Raw genomic sequence first — 24,708 nt, 5'->3', positions numbered from 1 at the left:
GCCAATCTGTTCCGAACAGGGATTCAAGGTAAAGTTTTGCTTTCAAATTAGGGTTTCAAATGACAGCTTTAAACAAAAGTTAGTGCTTCAAAATAGAGTATTAAAAACTAGATTTTGGTTTTCAAAGTTGAACTAATAATAACTATATAAATGATATGAATAATGTAAATATTATTTTCATCTATTTATTCTTTATACATTTATTATTTTTATTGCCATTATATTTTAGTTATATTCGTAGACTAGTGATTAATGATGGTCATGGTGACTATGACTAGTAGATGACTGTTACAAAATAAATAAATCTATTTTAAAATTGTTATTTATACAGTGCTATTAATCTCTTTGTATTATCTGTGTTCAATATTGAAATTCTATTACATTCATCAAGTTACATTTTGCTCCACAAGATGGCGCTGTCGAATTTAAAGATTTGCCGAAGCTCCATCAAAAACTTTCAGGCCGTCATATCAAGGATTGAATTGTGATTTTAAGTGATTTAATTTTGATGCCATTTTCACAATTCATCTTAATGATGCAATATTTTAAAATGACAAAACTGAAATGCACAGGTTTACGTGTAACACGTAACACACTCAACAAACGTTTGTTGAGTGTATTACGTGGGGGGGGGTAAAAAATGGGCCAATCCACTTATGAGTCCAGTTTTGAAAAAATTACTAAATGTAACTGTCATGTAAAGTATTAAATATGGTTTCATGTGTCCAGGCTGGTCCAGTCGGTCCAGTTTGTGGTGGTACTCGTAGACCACCGGCCTGCTTTAGGGACCCCGGTGGGCGGGTCGGTGCGCTCCTTTCTGCAAGCGGGGCGGGCCGGATTCGAAGCTGCGAGCGTCCTCCTCCTCCTCAAACTATCTCCTTCAGTAAGCAGCACTGCTACAAACAAAAGTTGACAAAACGGTCACTTTGCTTTTTGCATTGATATTGAATAACGATATTTTTGTAGTTATTAAAAACGGGAGGCAAAAGGAGTTTCGGACGGACGACTGCGAGTGGTAAGTAGCTCATGCTTTTCAATGATGTTTCTACTCGTTTGTTGGGAGCGACCAAAATCAACAAGTGGCATCAAAAGGCAATTTCGAGCAGCCTCGCTCATGGCGTTTTTTTTGTTTTTTTTGTTTTTTTAAAACTAGCTTTAATATCAGTTAGTTCTCCGAGTACTTTTGAGCCACCTGTTGCACCCAGTAGCGATGTGCTCCAAGTGCGTCAGTCGTGGGAATTGTTGGTAGCGATCAAAATAATGCTCATTAATGTACTGTTTGACTCAAGAGTTTCTGCCTAACTTAATACTTTCATGTTTTTGTTTTGACGCTCACAATGGTGGGAAGTAACGAAGTAAAAGTACTTTCTTAATGCTTATAATTAAGCAGATCTCTCTGCAGAGTGAGTATGTTTGCCACCTCTGCCAATAAGCAAGTCTCAATGAGGTTACGTAAGTTTTTAATATTTTCCCAGAGTGTAAATCCCTGTTGGCCCGTGGTCTTAAGTGATTTAGCTCTACTTTTCTTTTGACGTTCTACTCCAAATGGCGCCGATTACAGAGCTTTTGTTTTCCTCTTGTGGGCTTAGCAGGTTATCAGCATGGTCAGGCCTCCTCACACTTCACAAGGAATTCCCACGGGGAGATAAAATTGTGCTCTGTCAGATCAAAAGCAGGGATTTGACACCCTAACCTGGGCCCTGTGGTGAAGGCAGAACAACATCTAGTACAGTGGAGCCCTCGGTTTTCGAACACAATCCGTTCCAGAAGGCTGTTCGAGAAGAGAATCGTTCGAATTCCGGGTCATGTTTTCCCATTACAAATAATGGAAAACAATCTTTTAATCCGTTCCAAGCAAAAAAAACAAAACAAAAAAAACCGAAAAAAAACCATGTCATTTTTTCATTTGCGCATTTTTGTCCGATTGCGCAACTGCAGCGCACCGCCTAACGCGCAACCATAGCGCGTCGCCGACCGCGCAACTGCCCCGCGCCGGTAGCATTATTGTGACAGAGCGGCCGCTGAAATTTAGAAAATATGTTAAAAGTCCTGATGTACTTTCCCGAATTTAAGTGGACCTCAGTGCGCACGAAGTTTAATATTGTCCGATCGCGCAACTGCAGCGCACCGCCGAACACGCAACCGTAGCGCGTCGCCGACCGCGCAACTGCACCGCGCTGCTCGCATTATTGTGACAGTGCGGCCGCTGAAATTTAGAAAATATTTTTAAAGTCCTAATGTACTTTCCAAAATTTAAGTGGACCTCAGTGCGCAGGGAGCTTAATTTGGTCCTATTGCGCAACCGTCCGCAGCGCGCCGGCCGGGTGCACACTGTTGCATTGCTTTAGGAGCGTCTTTGTGTTTTAGGATGGTTTTACTGCTCCCACTTGCTTCCTTTGAAGGCATAATTAGAGTTGATGCAATCCTCAGAGTAACGAGAATGTAATAACGAACAGGGTCAGTTGGTATGCGGGTCCTCTCGGCTCATCTCGCGAGGTTCGACAACCGAATTTCGTCCAATATCCGAAGTAAAACAATCTCGAATTTTTTGTTCCAATACCGATTTGTTCGAGAACCGGGACGTTCGAAAACCGAGGCTCCACTGTACAAACATTTGGTGCTACTAGCTTCTATACTTAGGGCAAAAAGACTAAATAATACAATGAATGGGTTAACTGAGATTATTAAGGATGGACGATTACGGGCTGATACCAATACAGCAACCCATACTTAACGAAAAACAAAAATACGATTGGGTAAATGTTTCTCGACAATAGTTCAGGCTTAACGGCAGCAGTTCGCCACATTAACGTATCATCATCTGCATCAGGAGGGCCCTTGCTCAGTCTTGTTTTATCTCTTGAGGTATCCTCTGCTCCTCTATTCTGTCTATCCTTCTCAAATCTATCAGCCAAGGAAGGCAGTTGGGCAACTAGGTGGACAAAGCCCGGGTTTTTTCTTCGAGGGAGTTTTTCCTTTGTTGCCGTCACCAAGCGCTTGCTAATGTGGGTGTGATTCTTGACCTGTCCAATATAAGATTTAGCTTCACAGTAAACATCCTCTACCAACCACCCACTTGCTCAATGTACAGATTTGAAACAAAGGGTGTCGGCCATTAGTCTGCCGTGGCCTGTTAAAGCCATAGTGTGACGTATCCTGCCTTGGCCTTTGTTGTCGTCCTTATCAGAGCCCTCTTCCAGGCCCATCGTCTTTATATTGTTGCATCAGGTGTCTATCACATTATCAGCAAGACAAACAGGAACTTGCTGAAAGCCATTGTCCACGGCAACATGTGGTACTTGCTGATGCCTTTGTCAGTTTCAGCCTTTACAGGCATAAATGTTTCTGAGCAACATCCTTTTGTTTTGTTTTTTTCTGACAGTATTTTTGTTACTTATTATGCTCAAACTTGTCTGTTATTAGGGAAACAGATTTTACATTGACTGTTTTTCGTTTCCTTTTTGGAGTCCGATTTTACTGTACACACATGAACTAATATCAGTTTGTTATCCTTTTAAGTTTGGTGTAATCTGTTCTTTTCACACCTGATAACTATAGTCATTGTTTCATAGCAAGCGTGTTAGTCACAGATATGCAAACCCTTTGTTAAAGTCTACCTGGTCCCATGTGGCTCATGTTGAGTCACAGATTTTCAGGGAAGTAGCACTCTTTCCAGAATGGAAAACACGAATAATTAAATTCAGCTAATGCTCCATGAGTGTCTGGCTGTGGAGCAAGAAAAAAAAAAATCATTGAATTAAACAGTCTCTCGTTTCCACCTAATAGACTCTCTCTAATTCTTCTAGAGGAAGGGCGCCTGATCCAGGGAGAGGGATTTATTTTCCTTCTGCATTCCTGATGGAGTCCTACAGAGTGACTGGCATTCCTACTAGTGGACCACAGGGGAGTTACACCCAAGCATCTCGCTCTTCTCGAACCCACAGCAATGGCGGGACATACGGTCTGAGCATCAGAGTCCAGGGTATAGATGGACATCCCTATGTGGTTCTGAATAACCAGGACAGAGGTCCTCAGCCCTTTATTGACCCTGATAGCAATGGCTACATTGAAACAGAGGGCTCTTTTATTGAAAACTACCACGAGTATGAATTTCGAGGAGACAAGGAGGGTGGGACCAAGAGCCCCTTTGGGGAGTATAGATCTCAGATGATGCAGTACGCTGCCTCTCAAAACGGCTTTGCAGATACACAAGCGAGGAAAGCGCAAACCCTTCTGAACTTTCAGAAGCATCCTGAGATATTGCAGCCCTATGATCCAGAGACCAATTCTCTGAACTTTAACAGTCTACCTTCAAGGCCCCTTTCTCTCGCTGAGACCGGAACTCAGTCCACATCCACTGTCTCGGCACCATACCACAACAGGTCTTCTAGCCTAGATCGGAACAAGTCTCCCGCACAATCGGACAAAACTCAACCTCCGTCTCCACACTTGACTGAGGCATCATACCAAAACTCCAAATTACCTTCTCAGTCTTTGGGTCCAACCCATCTTACTCAGCCACAGCCCAAGCCGCAATTAGCTCAGCCGCAGTCCAAACCTCGCCTCGGCAACCAGACGTCACCTCAGTCCAAGTCGTCACTCAAAAGTCATACCCAGGCATCCACTGTGTCCAGTCCCACGAGTGAGCAGTACAAGTCCCCCACTTCAGTGAGCAGTGCCAACTCCAGCATTGATCGCAAACACCGTGAGCCCGATGTCCTTCCGTTGAGAAGGTCCGACTCCAGCGGTCCTGTTCTTCAGTCGTCTTCCCGCTCACGCCACTCCTCGTCATCCTCCACCTCTAAGCTCTATGCGGATGACAACCTCGATGCGCTTTACGCTGACACCATCAACCGTCACGAGAACCGCCGCTACATCCCTTTCGTGCCTGGGTCCGGCAGAGACATTGACAAGGGCTCCATTCCTGGTGTCGATGAGCTTATTGAGAAGTTTGACGGCAAAGATGGCAGTTACCATCGGCGTGGAAGGGCCGGGCGAAGAAACCGGATCAGTCCAGAGGACAGGAAACGCTCACACAGTGTGGATAGCGCCTTCGGCTGGGTGGAAGGATCAAGACCCCTTGATGAAACGAGCCGTCGTCGGGGCACGTCGATGGAGCACGTCTTGCGGCCTTCGCAGCTCCGGATGGAGAGGGCAGCTGGTAATCAGGACCCCTGGTTCATGATCAGCCCCAAAGCAACATCTCGCGTCACAAGTGCCCCTGGATCTCCCCAGAGCACCTTCTCTAAAGGCGTAGGCTACATCCAGGGATACCAAAAAAGCCAAAGCCATTCTGCAGTTGTTACACTCAAGAATCGAGACTCAGTGGACAGTGCGTCACCAGCAGGCAAGCTGTCAACATCTTTATCCAAGTCCACAACTGGTGGGAAAAAAGTCAGCGCAGACACTGATGTACAGGTAATATCACCCTAGGTTTTACCTTTGGCCCGTTTCCATCAGTTCAGTTCCATACAATTTGGAGTATTTGTGTTTCCGGTACAGTGTGAAGTGGAGGGAAAAAAAAAAAAAAGCATATCCTTTGTTCAATACTGTACCACTTTTTGGCACATGCTAACAACCGCAACGGTCGAGTGCTCGTACCACAAATAAGGATTTTGAAGTTCCTGTAAAAAAGGAAAATAATTATGCCTCGTAAATTTGGGTGAACAACAAGGAGCTCTAAAGCGGCCATGCCGGCAGATGATTCGATGCACTTTCACTAGCTTTTCTGTTGAAAAATCACTGATGCGTACAAAGGCACTGAGATAGTGGTAGAAGGGGGACTCATGCCGGACCTTAAGTGCGCCACTTGGCCCCACACCCAAAAAAAAAAAGATGCTATATTGACCACAATCCGGTCCTACATAATTCTCAGTCTTTGCATGTTTTCAGCAAATTTTCAAACATGTATTGTGTTTGTAAACACATTTCTGAATTCACTATACAGAGTTTTTAATAGAGGAGAGTTTCACAAACTTAAGCATGAAGCTTGTCTCAGGTTGCCGACTCAGAATAAACCGCGCTCCGCCATTTTATTGATATACAATCAGGAACACAGTTTGACACAATGGTCATTTTGATTTGTGTTTGTTGCAGTAAATGAAGGTCTGTCGTAAACCAGTCCGACATGGCTGTCATCACGCTCTGATCATTCTCTCATTTCCTGTCCCATTCAGGCAACGCCAGATCTCCTGAAAGGTCAGCAGGAGCTTTCACAACAAACACACGAAGAGACAGCAAAGCAAATTTTGTTCAATTACCTAAAGGACGGGTGAGTTATTACAGCTTGACCTCGTTCTGCTTTACTCCCTCTTTTCACGGCTGTCTGATGCGATGAAAACAAAAGCCTTTGGATCTTTTTATTCTAAATTCAACCACAAACTGAGCTCAATGTCACATTTTCGGTCATGCATCATGTTGGGAGAAGTTGTTCAGTGGGAGTTAGTGGAGTCTTCTTTTTTTTTTTTCCATCGGAGCTGGACTGTTTGATAAAAGTGCAGGAATGTGTTCTTTTACCCACCCAGCCAGACAATCCAGCTGTGTAGACTTTTTTTTTTTTTCACAACCTCACTTTGCCTGTGTTTTCTCTCAGTTTTAGTGTAAATCAAGGGCTAAACCTCTGTGTTTGCATCTGTAATCTGACACGTATCGGCTGTCAAAAGAAGAAAGCATAAGGTTAAACTGAGTAGAAAGAGAAAAATATTTTGCAGTCTAATCGATACGGCGGTTATTTTTTCTGCAAGAGCTGCGAGAAGCAGCAAATGAAAGCCAGATTGTGGCAACATAAATGTCCACATGATCTAACAGATTTTTTGGGACTAAATTTTATTGCAGTTGTTGGCACAACGAATGGTCGTTTAGAAAAAGAACAGGAAACTGTTTGGGTGTGTCGGAGGTACAGGTCAGGAGTCAGAGAACGACAAAGGAAACCCAGATGGAAGTGCTGAGATTGCACCCGAGATACATTCTCAAGGCCGCAAAGACAAACATACGTCAACAGGAGTTGTGGATGTATAATGGAAGTCATCTGTGGGAGGAGAAGATAGGTTGAGAGAACGTTTGTGTGTCGCTGACCTCATTTCAAGAAATAATACATCATTGTTGTCATTAGAAAGTGGTGCAGCTTTCGATTTATTGATTCTGATGCTTTTCATTCCACTTCCAAGGACAGTGGATCCTCCCAAAGCCTTTGCCAGAAAATACTTTTCATCCACTAAAATTTACAGACACACAAAATATGACCTGTAAAGAGGTGGAATTCATTGTTGCTTTCTGGAATTGTGATAACAAAACAAACAAAAAAATTGCATTCCAACTGTGTCATTTAGGATATTCGTGTTTAACACCACATATTTAAAAATGAGATGCACAATCTCATTAGAACTGATTTGGGCTGTTCAAAGAGATCATCGATTTTTTTAGGGCTGCAACGACCAAGTTGAGTTTTTATACCAGTCACACGCACCATTCCATGCAGAAATGAGTTGGTGTGACGGCAGCAAGCCAGTAGGAAAGAATCCACAAAAAAGTGTCCAACCTTTGGATCGTTTTAAGGATAGACACAGCCGCTGGCACTCTTTCAATCACTTCATCCAACACACAAAAAGAAAACAAACAATAAGCATGATTAGCTGCTTATAGCCACAATTTACATTGACTCCTCAACAGCAACTTCCCGCAAGCATTTCTTAAATTATGATACAACATAGTTGCGTTTGAGGCTTGAACGAGACTGTTTGCGCACTGAGGTGTCAGATCAAAGCAGCATGACCTTCCTGACCTTCTCTAAGCCGGGAATGACTGGTCTATTCCCAGAATTAGCAGCACCATCCGCAAAACAGACTTTCTGTTGTACACTCTGCTGACTGGTCTGTGCATGTCTTTGTCTGTAGTAGCACCGATAATGATGAAACAACCAAGAGAAAGGTCAACCTGGTCTTTGAGAAGATCCAAACGCTGAAGTCTCGAGCCACGGCAGGACCTCCTGATGAAAAAGTGAGATATTGTTCGAGCTTCTGTTTTTTTTCCTATCAGCTGTCCATTACCAAAGGTATGACTGTGAAGATCTGCCAACAATATACAATGGACTGCATAGTCTCACTTCGCTTAGTTGAGTTCCCTGCCACCATCCAGCGGTTGTAGATCAAATTTTTGCCAGCAAGTCAAAGCAAAAAAAGTTCACGTCGTGTTCTTCTGTCAGGCCTTGGGCCTGTCTGCACAAACCAAAGCCCTGCTGGAGCAAAACACTGCACTGGAGAAAAGAATGGCCGAACTGAAACAACAACTTCAAGAACAAAGAATGGTAAGAAAAACTTTGTCTATTTCCTCTTTGATCAACGGCTTGTGTAACTTCAGATTTATTGGACATCTCACAATCAAACCTGTTCTGAACTTCGAGGCTGCTCCCTAGAAAGCAAACAATGAGCAGTCGAGAATAGATTTGTATGGACCCTCATTGTGTGTTCCCGCATGGAGAAAATTGTTGGTCGCACTCTTTTAATGAATAATGACTTGAATCTGGCAGAAGTAAAAATAATAAAGAAATGATGATTGACCAGTGAGATAATGCTGAATGCAGAATTAAATGTTAAAAAATGATTGTGCCTTGAGAAAAGATTCAAAATAATTTGACCATTGTGATATTTTCAACCAAGGTGTCTTTACACTTTTATATAGTCGTGCTGCCTATTTAAAGCACAATGAGAACTTGTTCGATGACAAAGTGTGTACCACCTTAAACATGGCCCACGAGAAGCAGAATAAATAAATAAATAAATGAAATTATAAACAAGCGCGTTAAATTTAAAGTCTTTAAGAGCCGCCCCAAACAGCTTGGTGTTCCTTGACTACAATTGTTCAGATAAGTTTTGCACGAGTTAATTTTCATTTTTTACTTTTGTCAGATTCACATTATTTCGGTGACCACTTTGGGGTTCCTCTTTCATGAACAGATGGGTGCCAGCAATTTTGTCCTTCATGCTTGACGTGTGTATGTCTGTCAGACAAACAAGACGGACATTACGGCGGCTTCAAGATTGAAAGAGCTGCAGCGGGAACTAGACCGGACTACAGAAGAGTGCAAAAGCTTGAAGGAAAAACTGGCCCAAACTGAGGCTGAACTCCAGAGCACCCTTGAAGAGTAAGAACTCAAAGGAACCGCTTTTCTTTTTTTTTTACAGTTTTTTTAACAGTTGACGTTGATGATGCCGTTGCTCAGTTGTATAATAGTTTTTCTGAGCGTTTTCACATCACCTTGAAAGCAATTTAGACATTAGTGACATGTCATTTGACCTCAACCCTAAGGTTAAGACCCGGCACAGGTGCTGCTGTTGGCATGTGTGAACGACTGTTACATGTGGCTGTGTGTTGTGACATGTTACGTGGCGTGTCAGGCTCTTCCAGGTGAAGATGGAGAGGGAGCAATACCAGACAGAGATCCGAGACCTGCAGGACCAGTTATCGGAGATGCACGACGAGCTGGACACGGCCAAGACGACGACTGCTGGTGATGGCGAGAGAGAGGCCATCATGGCGGTAAGGGAGTGTTCAGCCTACGAGAATTGAGCCTATCATCCAGCTTTATGTTCATGAACTAAAACTTTCTGCTTTTTCGCAAGTCAAGATCGTGCCAATAGTATTTGTTTTTCTAGGACATAACGCAACTGAAGATAGAGTTGCAAGAGGTTCTCGTGGCCAAGGAAGAGCAGGAGGATGTTCTGAAGAAGCGTGAAAGGGAGCTGACGGCTCTGAAGGGGGCCCTGAAGGAGGAAGTGGCCGCTCACGATCAGGAGATGGACAAGATGAAGGAGAAGTATGAAAAGGAGATTAGTCGGCTGCACAGGTCCTTGGAGGAGGCCAAGCAGGTAAGCGTACAATAGTTGAGCGACCACCTCCGAAGCACTGAGATACAGTCAAACACACATACAAAATAAAAACACTCGCAAGGAGCATTCAACTTGCTGACATCACATATGACCAAACGCAGAAAACAAGCCGTGATATTCCAAAAGTGAGCCTCGCCCCCTTGAGATGGATGAAATGACGTTTTTGGCTTCATTGACATTCAAATATTCCACAAGCACAGGATTAATCACACTGCCACAGCGTATAGAACAGATTATTGCAACGAACATAATTGAATTGACTCTCTCTTTAAAAGCTTCATTATCTAACCATTTGTTTCGGTACTGTAAGTAAAGCAGATGGCTTCATCCGTATCTGCTGCATCGCAACAGTAATTATTACTCCTGCCGTGTCATTTTATCAGCTTGCCAAGCAGCACTTAGCATCAAAACAAAAACAAACATTTGTGCTTTTGCTCTCTGTAGTGTGTAAAAGGGCGTGCCTCAGTGTACTCTACAAAAAAAAAGAAATGTTCAGTGCAGGCACATGATTATGAAATACGTTTGTTTGTTAAACAGCCGATGTTGCACGCATTGTACTTTTCCTCAGTTCTCGCTCTCATGCAAACACACACACACACACACACACACACACACACACACACACACACACACGCACGTGTGCACACAACTGTATCCACAGAGCGAAAGAACCTCAAAACACAATGATAGTTACAAATATAAATTGTCAGCATTTTTCTGCTCAACTTCATCATTTTATTTTGATTTAAAAGTACATTGTTTGAGAATGAAACATTTAGGAGTTGCCTGCAATGTGGCAATGCCATTGAAATGATTCCAAAGAGTAAAGGGAATGCGGGGGATATATTTACTTCTCTTGATAACCCCCCACATGTCGGCCTCCCTTATGACGACGAATTTGACAACATTACAAGTGATAAAACAGTCCATATCTCCGAAATATAAATAGAGGAAATTTTATACCGTGCACAGTTTTAGTCATTGTTTCCAGTGCGTCTCAGTACGACGCTGTGCGTCCTGTTTTTCTCAAAGGGTGGAAGTTGTCCTTGTGATCGACTTCCTGAGGGTGCTGCTGGGGGGGGCTATAGCAGACTGACCAGTGTGCACGGTTTCTTTGTTGTCCAGAGGTACTGCACGCCCCACCTCCCAGGGGAGTTTTCCATCAAGGGTCTTTCCTCACCGCTTTTGTTAACATTTCGGAAGATGAAGTCATTGTTTGCTTTTCTTTTAAGATCGAACTTGCTTGCTCATTAGGGGCTTTCCTTTTGTGTGCTTGCAGTATTGTCCTCACTCCAGCTTGCTCATTCGAGTCAGTTTCACCTTAAGATGCCTTTGAGACATCCCTATTTTACCAGAAAGGAAGAAAATCAAAGATTATCCATTGAATGTCATTTTCATTGGATTAGGTAGATGTGAGAAATGCGTATTGGCCAAGCTTCCAATTATTATTATTATTATTTTTTTTTTTAAATAAAATAAACACAGGCAGACAAGTTTGCTGACGAGATGGACATGATTGTTGCAACGAGATTCGGTCAGCAAGCTGACTGTTCTGTTTATAGTATACAGTATATAGTTGTAAAAAGTTTGGGAAACTTTTTTTTTTTTTTAATCTGTCGATATTGATCTGGCAAACTAGCTTGACAGTACAGGGCTTGACAAATTCCAACCCCCCCCCCCAAAAAAAAAGACAAAAATGCTAAAAAATTAAGTGTTAATATTTACTCTGCATCTACTCACTTGGCCTCCGTGGAAGAAAGACCAAATGCTGGCTTTCGATGCTGACAATTTGATCAACAGATCATGTTGGACCTTTTAGATATCGTGTTAATTGCTTGACATTAAGATAATTGAACTTAAAGGAAGCACTAGCCTCACATACTTTAACTTAGTTTGAGGGGAATGAGTGCGAACCACCTCCTTTTTTTGTGCGGCCCACCTCTTTTGGGGTGACAATCAGATCCTTCTCGTACAGGAAAGCGGAGCACCAAATTTCTGCGTCTGCAAGGTAATTGCAATGGCAAGCCATCACTAATCTAATGAGCATCCATTCCCCAGTTTGCGCTGTGCCCCCTCTAAAAGAGTAGGGGCAATTGTGAAGCTTGAGTGAAAATGAATGATGAGTTTGTTTCACACAATAACACCAGCGGGGGTTGGGACTGTCTCAATAAGTGGGTCAGTGTGGCTGTAGAAAGGCCGAGCCCCTGAAAGGAGGTGAGGGGTCTGTTTTGTGTCTTTTACTTGAAAGGCGCTTTGTGTTCTCCATCAGCAGAAATGTGCGGAATTTGATCGAGCTATACAAAACCGTCATCAGAGCTCTCTCAAATAGATCGGAACTGGATTTCAGGAGTCCCGTCTGAGCTCTCGGCTCTCTGTAATTGAAAACGTGTGCGCTTTTGGAATGAGAGCCTTCGGCGTCAGCATGCGCTGGTATGCAAGCAATGTGGACGGGTGAGGTGCAAAGAGTGGAGAGACTGGTTTGCTTCCAGGAATGTCAAAGGTCAAAGTGGAGAATGTGTACCCAATAGACCCGCTTCATTCAACTCAAGCTCTGTGACCTGGGGCACCTTCTCAATTTGTCTCTGTGGGGTCCTACAATTTCTGTTTGGCCATTTAATGCATCTCAGATGTAGTCTAAGAAGATTGGGCCTACTCCCTATCGCATTTTTATTTTCTAGTGCTTATGTCGTACAAACATATGACAGTTTGGAACAGTAAACCCTGATCTGTCTTGTTTGTAATATGGATTCACGTATTCATTCGCTCATTTCGCAGCCAGTTGTGTCCTGGCTGGTATCTTCACCTGCCTCTTGAGTCAACTCTTGAAGGGTGTGAACTGAACTTTCACTGTCTGATCATCAAACTTTTTCAGCCTGGAGAAAAAAGCCTCCCCTCAAAAGGGGCCGGCATGAGTCTGTGCGTTTGATGATAGCGCCGTCGCTTCCAGCGTTGCTTTAGGAGTTGATTAATAAGCAGGTGACGGTGAAGTGGAGGAGCGAGGAAACAGTGGACGGACTGTCACAGTCTGCTTGTTGACAGGCGTATCAGGAAATGAGATTTTATACTTTGGGGAATATTTACATCCTTCAAAAGCTGTACTGTACATCAGAAAAGAAACAGCCCAGATCCTTTCTTGCAGAATCATTTGAAAGTCAGGCCCATGTGAAATGAGCCACTGGCCAGAATATTTTGTCTTGTTGTTGTCCTCCTGTCCTAGGAGACCAAATGAAAGATACCTTGAGTGAAGATGCAAGAAGTACAATAACTGTCACTTCAGCGCTGAGAAGCAAAAAAAGTAGTAGCTTTGTAACTTGCTCAATTTGCTAACAGTTAGCATGTCGTTGCAGCTGCCTCCAAACGGAGGAAATCGTGCAATTGGGAGCTTCCTGCTCAGCAGTCAATGTCCTTCGCGCTGAGCGCTAACAGGAAATGAGAAAACTGGAAACAGCTTGTCATCATTTCAAACAAAAGCAGTGTAATCGAATGTACGATGCATTTTCACACAACCAGTAGTGAAGTCCAATTTTAACGAGAAGTGCTCCTCATCCTTGAATCGGTGGGAATAGCAACCCGATTTAACAGCTCACAACTGGCAACGCCGTGCTTCCAAGACTGCACAAAGTCAGTTAATGTGCAACTTTATACAAACACTTTGAATATACAAGTCCCTGAAGAGGGAGATTTGTGGAGATGAAAAAAGATTTTCAGTCCTTATCACGTAACAACACAAAAGCCATTGGTAATATTTTGATATTTCACGTGTTGGCACTCGCTATGATTGTATTTGAAGAGTTACAAATCATACGTCTTGTTATGGGACAGTTTATTTAGTACTACTAATCCCTCAGTGATTGCTGGGTAAACTTGAGGAATGCGTGTTTAATTATTAACTCTTTATCATCATGACTAAAAAAGCAAATTAAAACTGCAATTATAAACACCATTGTTCAATTAATACTTTACTGACCGTGTCAACAACTGACTGAGCTTTATTTTTGTCAAGCCGGAATTTTTAATGTTGCCCTTGTATTGGATCTTATTATATTTTTTAATGTGAACCTAATCTTGAGGCCGTCTAGTGTGTATGTGTGCAGTCCTTTCAGTGACCTGTCACTTTACAGGTCAGTGGTTAGTTGATTCAACACAGTGTGGGAATTGGGCCAATGAACTGCTGGTGCTGTACTTTGTGTGCACAAGGTTACACTGCCCGTATCAGTTCTCTAACATTTTCGGAACTTACCTTCAGCCAGTCTCTCTTACAGCTGTGATCATAAACTGTGACTGTTTTATAGGTTGCCATTGATTCTTAAAGTTGTAAAAAAAAAAAAAAAACTCCTGAAGAGATTTGTAACTTGCTCACGTTAACCAGCACCAATAGAGATCTCAATTCTAAGACATTTTGCTTAGACTGGTCGAACATTTGCACTTCTCTTATAAGTTGAACAATATTTGCAATACACATTTCCATCTGAAAAAAGTGTCACCAGTGGAACTCCGGGCTGCTGTGCTGTGCCACCGGTGACTCGGAGAACTGGCCCGACTGGCCTGTCAGCAGTGAAGCTGTGTGTCATGTCATCTTTTCTTCCCTACAGAAGAAATGTGTCTATTCAAGTGGCGGCAGCATGATGAGTGGGGCCTTTCAACTCAGGATATTAATGGTTGAACATTTAAGTTTCAGGTTACAACAGAAACTCCAAGGTCCTTATAGAAATGTACGAGAACTACAATACGATACTATTGCTGTGTTCAAAAACGATTGAGGCAAGATACATATTTGACAGTAGAACAATTTCACGGCATAAAAACAAAATGTCCCAAAATAGGGATGTTCATTGTTTGAGAGTAAGAACTTGGACATGACTACTCTGAGAGAAAAAAAAATCGGGATTACACATTGGAGGATTTTTTTTCCCTTTTTCTTTTATGTATCTATTTATTTCTACGTTATTACTGAAAATGAAGGTGTCTTTCACTTGTGTACTTGCATGCGTGCACAATTACACACACACACACACACACACACACACACACACACACACACACACACACACACACACACACACACACGCAGTATCGGCGCTGACATACTTGGCCCCGTTTGTCTAATTAAAATCGGATCATAAGTTCTGTCAACAGGCAGCTCTAAATGAAGTCTTTAAGGCTTTAAGGAGAGTTGACAAAAACCACTCTGTTACATTTCGATGATCTCACTCACATAAGAAGATATAAAGCAGAAATGTCTCATGTTATCTTCACTCCCACATCTCCATTGAGCAATTTCTTGTTTCATAAGTTCAGACAGGGGTAGACCATACCTGCTTCTTCTTACATTGTAAACAATATGACAGAACATAACATTCCATACATCTATCAAACACGGTCACTGTATGTACCTATATGTTCTGTTGTGGGATATTTACGATGCTGGTTGGGCGCGCACATGAGGGCTCTGAGCAGAACAGCGAACTCCCAAACCTGTTCCTTGACATTCCACCCGAATGACACGAAAGTGTTGCGTCCGATCAAATCTCACTAAGCCTCCTATCTAACCAAGCTGTCAACTTGACTGAAACCACTTATCTGGTCTACTGGTGTAAGATTTGCACTTGCACTGCTGTTGTCAGCCAACTCTTGTAAACTTACTTCCACCTGCCACTCCTAGTTTATGCACGGCGTTCCATCACACGCTCACGATAGCAGTTTCAGTTGTTCTCAAAAAACATGGTCCAGGAAGTGTGAGCAAAAGCACAAATCCCAAGTCATTCCGTCAGGTTGTTTATTTTAACTCTGCATTTATGCGTCTTTGTTCATCTCTCTATGTCAGCTTCGTGTACAAATATACTCAAGCCACATATCAAATCAACAAAATATTTCAAGGAGTTTCAAATTTCACATCGAGTCACATTTCCACCTTGTGAGCCTCATGTGTGCCGAAGCCAGTCAGTCATCTCGTCTCGTCACTTCCAGAGCAGCACGGCGGTCGTCCAAGAGAAGGCTGAAATGGAAGCAGCCAAGGGCACGCTGGAGGGCCAAGCGGATCGTCTGAGTCAAGAGGTGGAACGGTTGCGCAAGCGGGCGCAAGAGCTGGAAAACCAAGTGACCAAACTCAACCGCATCATCGACGAGGCTAAGCTGCAGGAGAGCAGGCTGGGAGACCGAGTCGCACGGATGGAGGTGACGCCCCAAACGTTCGCCCGTGGTGGCAGAGAGCCTCGTCAAATTTTTTGAACTTGACTTCTACAGAAAGAGAAGAAGCAGTTGGAGGAGTCTTTAAATGAAATCAAGGAGCAAGAAGAGGAAATGTCTCGTGCTAACCGAGCTTTGACATTACGACTTGAAGATGTACAGGTGAGCAATTCTCAATTTGGTTGCTCTGAGGCAAATCTGATTTTCGGATTATGTGATATGTGTTTTGCTAGAGGAACTTTTCCAAGATGAGCGGTGAGCACAAGCAGTTGGAGGAGCGTTTTCAAGAGGAGAAGCTACAGAAGGAGCAGTTTAAGAACATGAAGAATGACATTGAGGACGAAAGGCGGCTGCTGGACCGAACGGTGGAGAAACTTCAGAAAGAGGCATGTGCTTCTCTCCCAGCATTTGAGTTAGCTGTAAAGTAAAAAACACGGATTTGTTGAGTAACATGTTATACTTTTACAACCTTGAGGGTAATATTCTTTTTACTCAAATCACAATCTTCTGTCCATGAGGAGCAGAGGGTTTTCTTTGAAACATTGCAGGTCCACCCACACGTGCTAGAAATTTTTGAATTGAAGCTGTCTCAGTGAATCTTGCGCTTGTTCCACCTGAGTGACTTTTCTCACCAACACATTTTTGTCGTTATATCAGATCAACTCATTCAGGCTGACGGTGTTGTGTAATCTAAACAATACAAACAATTTTAATCTAATATGTAAAAAAAGTCCTTCACTCGTACACTGAGACAAGTGAGTTTGTATTTTGAGCTGTCGACGTCATGTCTCACTTCCACACAAACCTTTTAAATGAAGTTGAGGAAGGAAGCAAGGAACCTTTACAGGTGAACTTAACTTGACCTGTTCTCTGCTTTTTGTGCCCACAGATGAACGACATTGTAGACGCCTCCCAGTCGTCAACACGGGAGCTGCAGGAACAGATTGATATTTACAAGGAAAAGAACCGGCGGGAGCTGACGGAGTTGCAGAAGCTCCTTAAGGAGCGAGGCCAAGAGCTCGACAAGTATCTGCTGGCTGCCCAAACGCTGCAAGAGGAGGTACACCTCAAATCAAGGCCATTGCTTTCATGCAGAACATCCGTTGTGATTCATCTCAACCCGATACACCCCTTCACTATCATCTTGTGCTTCATAAGTGGCTGCTGTAGCAGAATTTAACATCTCTTGTTTGCACATGACAAATTCATCCTCGTCACTCACGTGAGAATGTTAGGAATGCCTTTGTTCGTTGCAGAAGTTGATTAATGAGAAGAATTATTCTTTAAAAGGGCACTGGCCTTCAATTCTTTTATGTGTTAAGCAAATATTTACATACCCAAGGGCGGGTATTTGAGCATATATTTACAGTGGTCACTCTGTTCCAGTTTTCAGTTTGATAAAATAGCGCAAATGATGCTGAGACATTTGGAACAGGATCTTTTAATGTGAGGCCTTCTGAGTTCTAAAACTGCTATTTTGTTGTTCACGTCACTCCCACAGAAATAGTTTTTATTTTTTTTTTGCCTCCACTTGTGACCAGCATAACTGGTAAAACCGGAGTGGATCTGGACAGTGCTATATTTATCACTGTGAAAACCTTGGGTGGAAAACAAAATTTTCAGTTTTGGGATAGTTGTCAAGGCCGTTTGAATGTACGTTACTGCCACCTACATACCGTAAAGGGAATATAATTGACCACAAGCTTTGAGCTTACCCCCGCTTTGTCCTCATCTGATGCGTTTTTTTTTTTTTCCCCCCTCCAACTGCTGCACAGGAAATAGGGGGAGGACATCCAAGGTTGTGATATCATTGTTGTTAAAGCTGTGCTGGCTGGATTCACATCCTCCTTCCTTCAGCTCTCCTGAGTTTGCTTTTCCAGCTGCTCTGAGATGCCCCAACAGTCTACGCCCGTGTCAACTTGGCAGAATTTAGATAAAATTACAAGCAGACTTTTCTTGACATCTTCTCACAATACTACGACTTGATTCTCCTAAAATTGTCATGTGCCGTGATGTACAATATATAATCGGAGTTTATACATTTCAACATTTAGGTACATACATTTTCGGACAAAAATGCAATTTTAACACGTCTGTATATATTTTTTTTCTTTTATCCCTGCTTTTCAGCTGTTGCACCGAGAGGAGGACCTACGTCGTTGTGAGCAGGAGCGAGATGAGGCTGTGCTCAATGAGAAGATGTTGGAGAAGAAGGTTAATGAACTGGAGGCAGCGGTGAAGACCAACACTCACTCGAAAGATGATAAGACTCGACAGTTCAAACTCATGGAGGTGCAGTACACCAGATTAATTGGTCAAACATTGAAACAAACAAGAAAATTATACATTGTACATTTATGATCTGCTTCAAAGGGGAAGGGAAACATTTTATATGCTCATCCTACTAGTCTAAAGACAGCATTCGGATTATTATTGTGCTTATGGAATATGGATTAAGCAGCAAAATCCACCACCTATTCTTATCCAATTCTGGGCGGCCATTTTGCCACCTATTGCCGATTAAAAATGACATCACACTTGTTCAGGTTTCAGGCAGCATCCAATCATGGCTCACGTTTTTTGGAGTTTGCTTGGCCAGACAACATATCGACTTTAAACACATTTTTGACATTTTTTACGTAGGTGTGTGCTCACTTTGATTGTCAGCAGCTTTTACATTCATGCCTTAGTGTCCATTTATCAAGAACACTTTGCATCACCCAGTGCTGTGAAATATTGGCGATATACTGGACATGGTTTATTAATGGATGTGACGTTCTTCAGGACAGAATCACTCAGCTGGAGTTGGACTTGGACGAGGAGCGTCAGAATGGAGACCAGCTGATGGACAGGCTCGACCGAGGGAGAGAGCAGGTACACGCATGAACATTTTCATCATAAGCACTCACCTGGGTCAGTGACCTGTTGTCCACGTTCATGTTAGTTCACCCAGCTGTGTCTCTGTTCTCCATCTAAACCTGCAAATGAGATCCAGATGTCATCGCCCCGCTACCATCACGTCTTTAGCTACTAATATGTGAATGACAGCAACATGTCACCAACTCACAAGATGAATGTGTTGACGTGTGTACATGCGCACATTCACACAGTCATATTCACACACAGACAGGCTGACTGCAAGTCGAGTCGTTGCTTTGTAAGGATGGTCTTGTGTAATGTGTGAGTTTGGCAGCCTGCCAGCCGCAAAGGACCATTAAAGTCCAAAAATGCAGGCGGGGCTAAGGCTGCAGAGTTCACTTGCAAGTTGTTCTGTTCCTTTTGATTCTGAGAAGAATTGTGATTTACATGCAGCAATACTAAATACTATATCGTGTTAGGCTGACTTTATGCTTGGCTTAGCAAAAAGAAAAATTGACATTTAGGTTATGGTGGTTGTAAACTGTTGAAGTTCACTGTTAAATTGAACAAAAATAAGAAAAACAAATGTACTACATGTAAAATAAAATTCCCTTAAACTCTGCTATCTTAAGGCTAATACATAATGAAAAATCTACGGACAGGCTAAAAAATGTATAAATGATTTTCAAAGTGTAAAATTATTTTTTTAGTCATATTACAAGTCTCAATAAAATTCTCAATAAATTAGAATGTTGTAGAAAACGTACACATCAAACAGAAAAGTAAAAAAAACCAAGGAACTCTAATGCATTGGAGAAAAAAAAAACTACACAACTGTATTTAAACTGAATTTCTTAAATGTGCTCTGTCACATACTCTGATTATTATCAATATGATGTTAATTGATAAAAGCACAAAATTACTTTCAAATAACTCAAGCACATTTCAAGTACTTATAATAAATTAACCGATGACCATGTTTTTGTCTCCGCATGTTGCATAACGTACCCGTTTGGTCCAATCACGTAAAATGACGAGTTGGAGAGCTTCTTTTCAGTCTAGTGAGTTTTGAACTTTTGTACTCCAGGGGAGACTTCAAATCTCCTTCAACTCGAGGGGAGAAAAAAAAACTTGGCAGAGACAAATAAGTGGCTTTGGTTCAGGGCAGTTGTCAGGGCAACACTTGAGCTTTCATTCCAAGAGGTTGAGAGCTTGCAGTGTTTGACTGCATGACTGCGCCTGCACATACGCAAACACTATGAACATTATTTTTAATATCCTGATATCCAGTGTGTCGCGCTTAAACCGAGCTATCTGCAACAATGCTATTTATTGATAAAATTACTTGACAAACACTTGAAATGTGCATTCTGAATTTTCTTAGTCAGGCTATAATCTTTGTGTTATCAAACGGACACGTTCAAATGGCCATACAAACACACACTTGGGCTCACAGGGGCGTTGTGGGCATGTGTGTGTGTGTGTGTGTGTATTGCTATGGAGGCAGCAGGAGGAACACCTGCGTCTCTCCTGGTACCAGGTGCTCCCCTCCTGTCTAAATGAGAGTAATCTCCCCTTCTCCTCTCCCAAAGCTGATTAGTTTCACCGCATGTTCCAGTCTGCTGATTCAGCGCCGCGCTGGGTGCGCCGCGTTATGGGGCCCATCGCTCATCACAGTGGCCCGCTGTCACCCCGCTAATTGGCATAAAATATCACCAATTCGAAGCTTTGTGGACAAATCGATTGGTTTTCATCTTGCGCGTTGGTTTGAACTGGGCTCCCTGAGGATGTAATGTTCGTGTGGTCATCCTGCGTGGAGGAACCTGATTCTTAAATACGGACGGCTTTGGAATTGTGGGAATTGTCGTTGTCAACATCCTCATTTGAAATGAAACATTAGGGAATTAGTCACTACTTAAAACCTCACAACAAGTAGCCGATAGTGAATACATCTTTAAAAATGAGGCTTCAAGCTTTTTAATGCCATACCTGGAAGACGTTTAAAGATGACGTAAATATAAGACGGAGAATTGCATGTATTCAAAGCAACCACTTTGTCTCTATAAATCCATTAGCAAAATGCTAAGACATAATGGGAAACAACAAAGACTGGCTAACTAATCGCATCTATGTGATTGCATTCTAACATTTCAAGCAATGTATATTTGAACAAAAATATGGCAATAGTTGAGTTGATTGCTTGATTTGATGCATGATTTGATTGCTTTGATGCACGATTTGATGTATGCACGATAATCTGGGATACTTCATAGGCAGATTGATGAAATTGTGACATGTCAGGAAGATAAAGGCATTTAACACTGCACTTTTGGTTTGTGCTCTTATCTTGAAAGCTATCCTCACTAGGCTTTCCCATCATACTTTGTTACCATTGCAAGTAACCCTTGTGATGTGTTATGCCACTTTAATGTGTTCTTTTTGTGCAGTCAGGGTGTATGTACAGTAATATAGGTGCAGTGTTGTTTCTATCAAATTATTGCTACTTTTGATTATTGTAACTGTTGACATCCTTGGTAACAGAGGTAAGGAATCAGTGCTGTGTATATAATATAATGTTCTCCCTGAAGAGTTTTTAATATATCGGTACAAGGTGGTAGTGGCATTCTAGTCTTGTGGACGTACTTTGTTTACTTATCTCAAAATGGATCTGAGAGTTGCAAGGAATCAACAAGCGGGAATTCATCAGAACGTCCAGATTAGTCACTCTGGGGCTGTAGTCGACCAGAAAGAGCTGCGTTGATTTAATCATGATGCAAATTTTAGGATATCATTTCATAAACTATGGTGTTATAGTGCTTTCTTATTACTTAAAACACTACAAAAAGTTTAGATTTTTGCATTGAAACAGATTAGTGACAGATTGATTCATTTTCATTCAAAGATTTGAGTGTTTTGAGGTACAAATGTGGTCACAAAGCCAATTAAAATGAAGTCCAATATTTCAAGGCACCACCGCGCATGTGTTCTCCTCTCCCAACATTGCGTCACCGAGAGGCAACATTGCATAAGTTACAATGCGGCTAAACCAGACAGTCCACTATGCCAATTTACCACAGCACCTCTCCGCTTCAACGACAAGGCCTCTATTGTTTTTGCACCGTACTCAGCGCAACATCGGGTTTGTGCAGACAGTGTGTCACAGTAATTGTAAAGCCCTGACCGTGTCTGGGCTTGACAGGTGGACCAAATGAGGAATGAACTCATGCAGGAGAGGGCTGGCCGGCAGGAGGCCGAGTGTGACAAGATGGCTCTGGAGAGACAGGTACATACCCACTTCTGCGTTCAAGGAAGACTGATTCAAACTCACACTACACTATCACATCATCCATAATGTGTCTCTCCATAATCATTCTCATAAAATGATGGCTTCAATTCTAACATGCGTTTCCTGTGTGAGAGCACAAGCATACAGTCTCATGTACCTCTGCGTGGTCTCCACAGACCAAAGACCTGAAGAACAAACTGGCTGATCTGGAGGGCTCGCAAAAGTCCAGCAAAGTGGGCCAGGTTGCGCAGCTGGAGGATCGCATTCATGAGCTGGAGGAACGTCTGGAGGCGGAGGAGAGGTGAGGTCAAAGTACACAGCGGGAGTGATGAAAGGGATGAAAATAGAAAGGTTGTTTCAAGTTTTGAAAGTGAAGATGCAGAGAACTTCTGTTCTCTCGTTAACAGTTTTAGCTGTCATAATTGAATTCTTGACAACCTGTAAATGGATCAAATCAAGATAAAATCATATTCCCCAGATGGCGATATGTTGAATATTAAAATGTCCGTAATGTCTTTCAGGGAGCGGGCCAACCTGCAACTGTCCAACCGCCGGCTGGAAAGGAAGGTTAAAGAAGTGATGATGCAAGTGGAGGAAGAACACCACAGCATGCAGGATCAAAAGGACCAAGTACGTCAAACCCGCTCACTCTCTCCACTCCGACAAAGCCGGCGCACCTTTTTGACCCGTGCCCCTGTGCTCCGTAGTTGAATCTGCGCTTGAAGGCCCTGAAGAGGCAGATGGACGAGGCTGAGGAGGAGATCGACAGACTGGAGCACAGCAAGAAGAAGCTACAGAGAGACTTGGACGAGCAACAAGAAACAAACGAGCAGCTGCAGAATCAGCTCACGTCTCTACGCAGCGAGATGAGGTAAAGAAGAACCGGGACCGTACAGCAGAGTCAGCAAATAAGGCTGGAACCTTTTCCCTTTCATATCCAAAGCAACAAAAGTCAAAATGTGTCCCCCAAGCACAATCACCTTGCCCACCACGCACAAATACCAAATGTGTTTTTCCACCGCAGGCGTAAAAGCACCTCAGCACCGCTGCTCAACAACCTGGACGACGACGACGATGACGACGATGACATCAGCACGGACGGGGAGACGTACTTTAGCTCCACTTCCAGCTACAAGCGCTCGTCCAGTCAGGATAACCTCCTGTCTACCTTCAGCATGTAAGGGGAGCAAACAAACAAATGTAACGACGCTGAACTTCACTGTTGGACCAAATGACTGCGCTGAAATGATTTCCATCCGGCAGTGGGATATCATTGAATTGCTTCAGTATTATTTGAGCAGCTCCGGGGTCATCGAAAGAGATGTGTCAATACTTTTGAGTTGGTTTGTATTTTCCAGCATTCAAGTGTGGCCAGAATATAAGTAGCCAACTTGAATAGACTACACACGACTGCCTCTGCATGACATTCCCTCTGTTTTTATAACTCTATCAAATGTCTCACTATCTTTTTTTTATTTTTTTTATTATACATCTCTTTTAAACGGAATGTACTTTTAATGAGCGTATGAATAAATGATTTTTTTTATTTATTCATGTCGATATGAACATAAAAATCCTAGCTTCATTAACGCTTTTCGGGAACATTAATGAGGGAGGGACTTTGTACACACGTTTTTTTTCATGTTTTTATATCTGCCTCACTTCATCTACTGAAGTCTTTCTTTACTCCCATCACGCAATTGACAGAAAATGTACTTTAACTGCCTCTTATTCAGTTGAATACCTTTATTTTTTTGTGGCAATCAGTTGTTTGTGTTCCCCAAATATTCCTGATGGAATGTGATAAACTGACAATCAAAAGTGTTGCATCACTGTAAGAATTATTTGCACTCCCTTTAATGAAGCAATAGGCTGCCAAGTGAGTTGAAAGCTAATTCCTGCCACTACCTCTCTGTACTGTTCTGCTGTGACTTCAATAAACTTGCTTCCATCTTATCAAACATCCGATGATCACTTTCTGCCCCTAAAGCTACAGAAAGACAATTGATTCTTCCAAGTAGGTGCAAGTGAATACTCGCGGCTGCATTTTGAGTGACCTTTGTGGGTTGCCATTCAGTGTGAAACGGACAAATTGACCTTTGGAGTGGCCCTCCTCCATCTGTGTCAAGTGGAGCGGGGTTAACGTGCCTTGGCAAGAAAAGCGCAGTAACAAGGTGATCATTCTTGAGATTCCGACAAGTGCTTGAGCCAATTCAGGCAAGTTGGCGTTATCGACAAGTTAGTGTGCAAAGCTGTTTTTATTTATTTATCCCATATCCTTGATATCTGTCTTCGGGTCCATTTGTGCACTCGTAAACTCTCTGTTTTCACTCATAAGACAAATCAGTGCACAAGTGAAATGACGATAGTGCGTGCTAGTAGAACAACTATTGTTACGAGTGCCACTTTTTGCCCAATAGTACAACCTTAACTGGGTAACTAGTGTCTCTACAGTGGACCCTAATGCACCAAATTGTCTTTAGTAAGTCCAAA

General features: G+C 42.5%; 1 protein-coding gene across 2 annotated transcripts; it reads left to right on the top strand.

Moving 5' to 3' along the window:
• Positions 1-733: 733 nt before the first annotated feature.
• Positions 734-24,166, top strand: cgnl1 (cingulin-like 1). 2 transcript variants are annotated; one of them, XM_085907101.1, is made up of 19 exons: positions 751-1,015; positions 3,809-5,418; positions 6,177-6,271; positions 7,893-7,995; positions 8,201-8,302; positions 9,003-9,139; positions 9,393-9,534; positions 9,651-9,863; positions 15,852-16,058; positions 16,128-16,232; positions 16,304-16,456; positions 16,960-17,130; positions 18,201-18,362; positions 18,855-18,944; positions 22,129-22,212; positions 22,392-22,516; positions 22,737-22,845; positions 22,923-23,086; positions 23,240-24,166. In XM_085907101.1, the coding sequence occupies exons 2-19, from the start codon at positions 3,859-3,861 to the stop codon at positions 23,394-23,396; spliced, it is 3,879 nt and encodes a 1,292-aa protein (XP_085763227.1). In that variant the 5' UTR covers positions 751-1,015; positions 3,809-3,858; the 3' UTR covers positions 23,397-24,166. The 2 variants fall into 2 exon arrangements, with proteins under 2 accessions (XP_085763228.1, XP_085763227.1); XM_085907102.1 differs by lacking the exons at positions 22,129-22,212; positions 22,392-22,516; positions 22,737-22,845; positions 22,923-23,086; positions 23,240-24,166 and having other exon boundaries at positions 734-1,015; positions 3,807-5,418; positions 18,855-21,472.
• Positions 24,167-24,708: the final 542 nt, after the last annotated feature.

Source organism: Syngnathus leptorhynchus, chromosome 3 (genome assembly GCF_054491065.1).
Source record: "Syngnathus leptorhynchus isolate UIUO chromosome 3, UIUO_Slep, whole genome shotgun sequence".
Taxonomy (NCBI): domain Eukaryota; kingdom Metazoa; phylum Chordata; class Actinopteri; order Syngnathiformes; family Syngnathidae; genus Syngnathus; species Syngnathus leptorhynchus.
This window is presented reverse-complemented; position numbering and strand designations above follow the sequence as displayed.

Coding starts and splice junctions, on each gene's coding strand:
- cgnl1 (XM_085907101.1), top strand. CDS start 3,859: ATGGAGTCCTACAGAGTGACTGGCATTCCTACTAGTGGACCACAGGGG. Junction 22,213..22,391: donor AGATGGCTCTGGAGAGACAG/GTACATACCCAC, acceptor TGGTCTCCACAG/ACCAAAGACCTGAAGAACAA. Junction 23,087..23,239: donor TCTCTACGCAGCGAGATGAG/GTAAAGAAGAAC, acceptor TTTCCACCGCAG/GCGTAAAAGCACCTCAGCAC.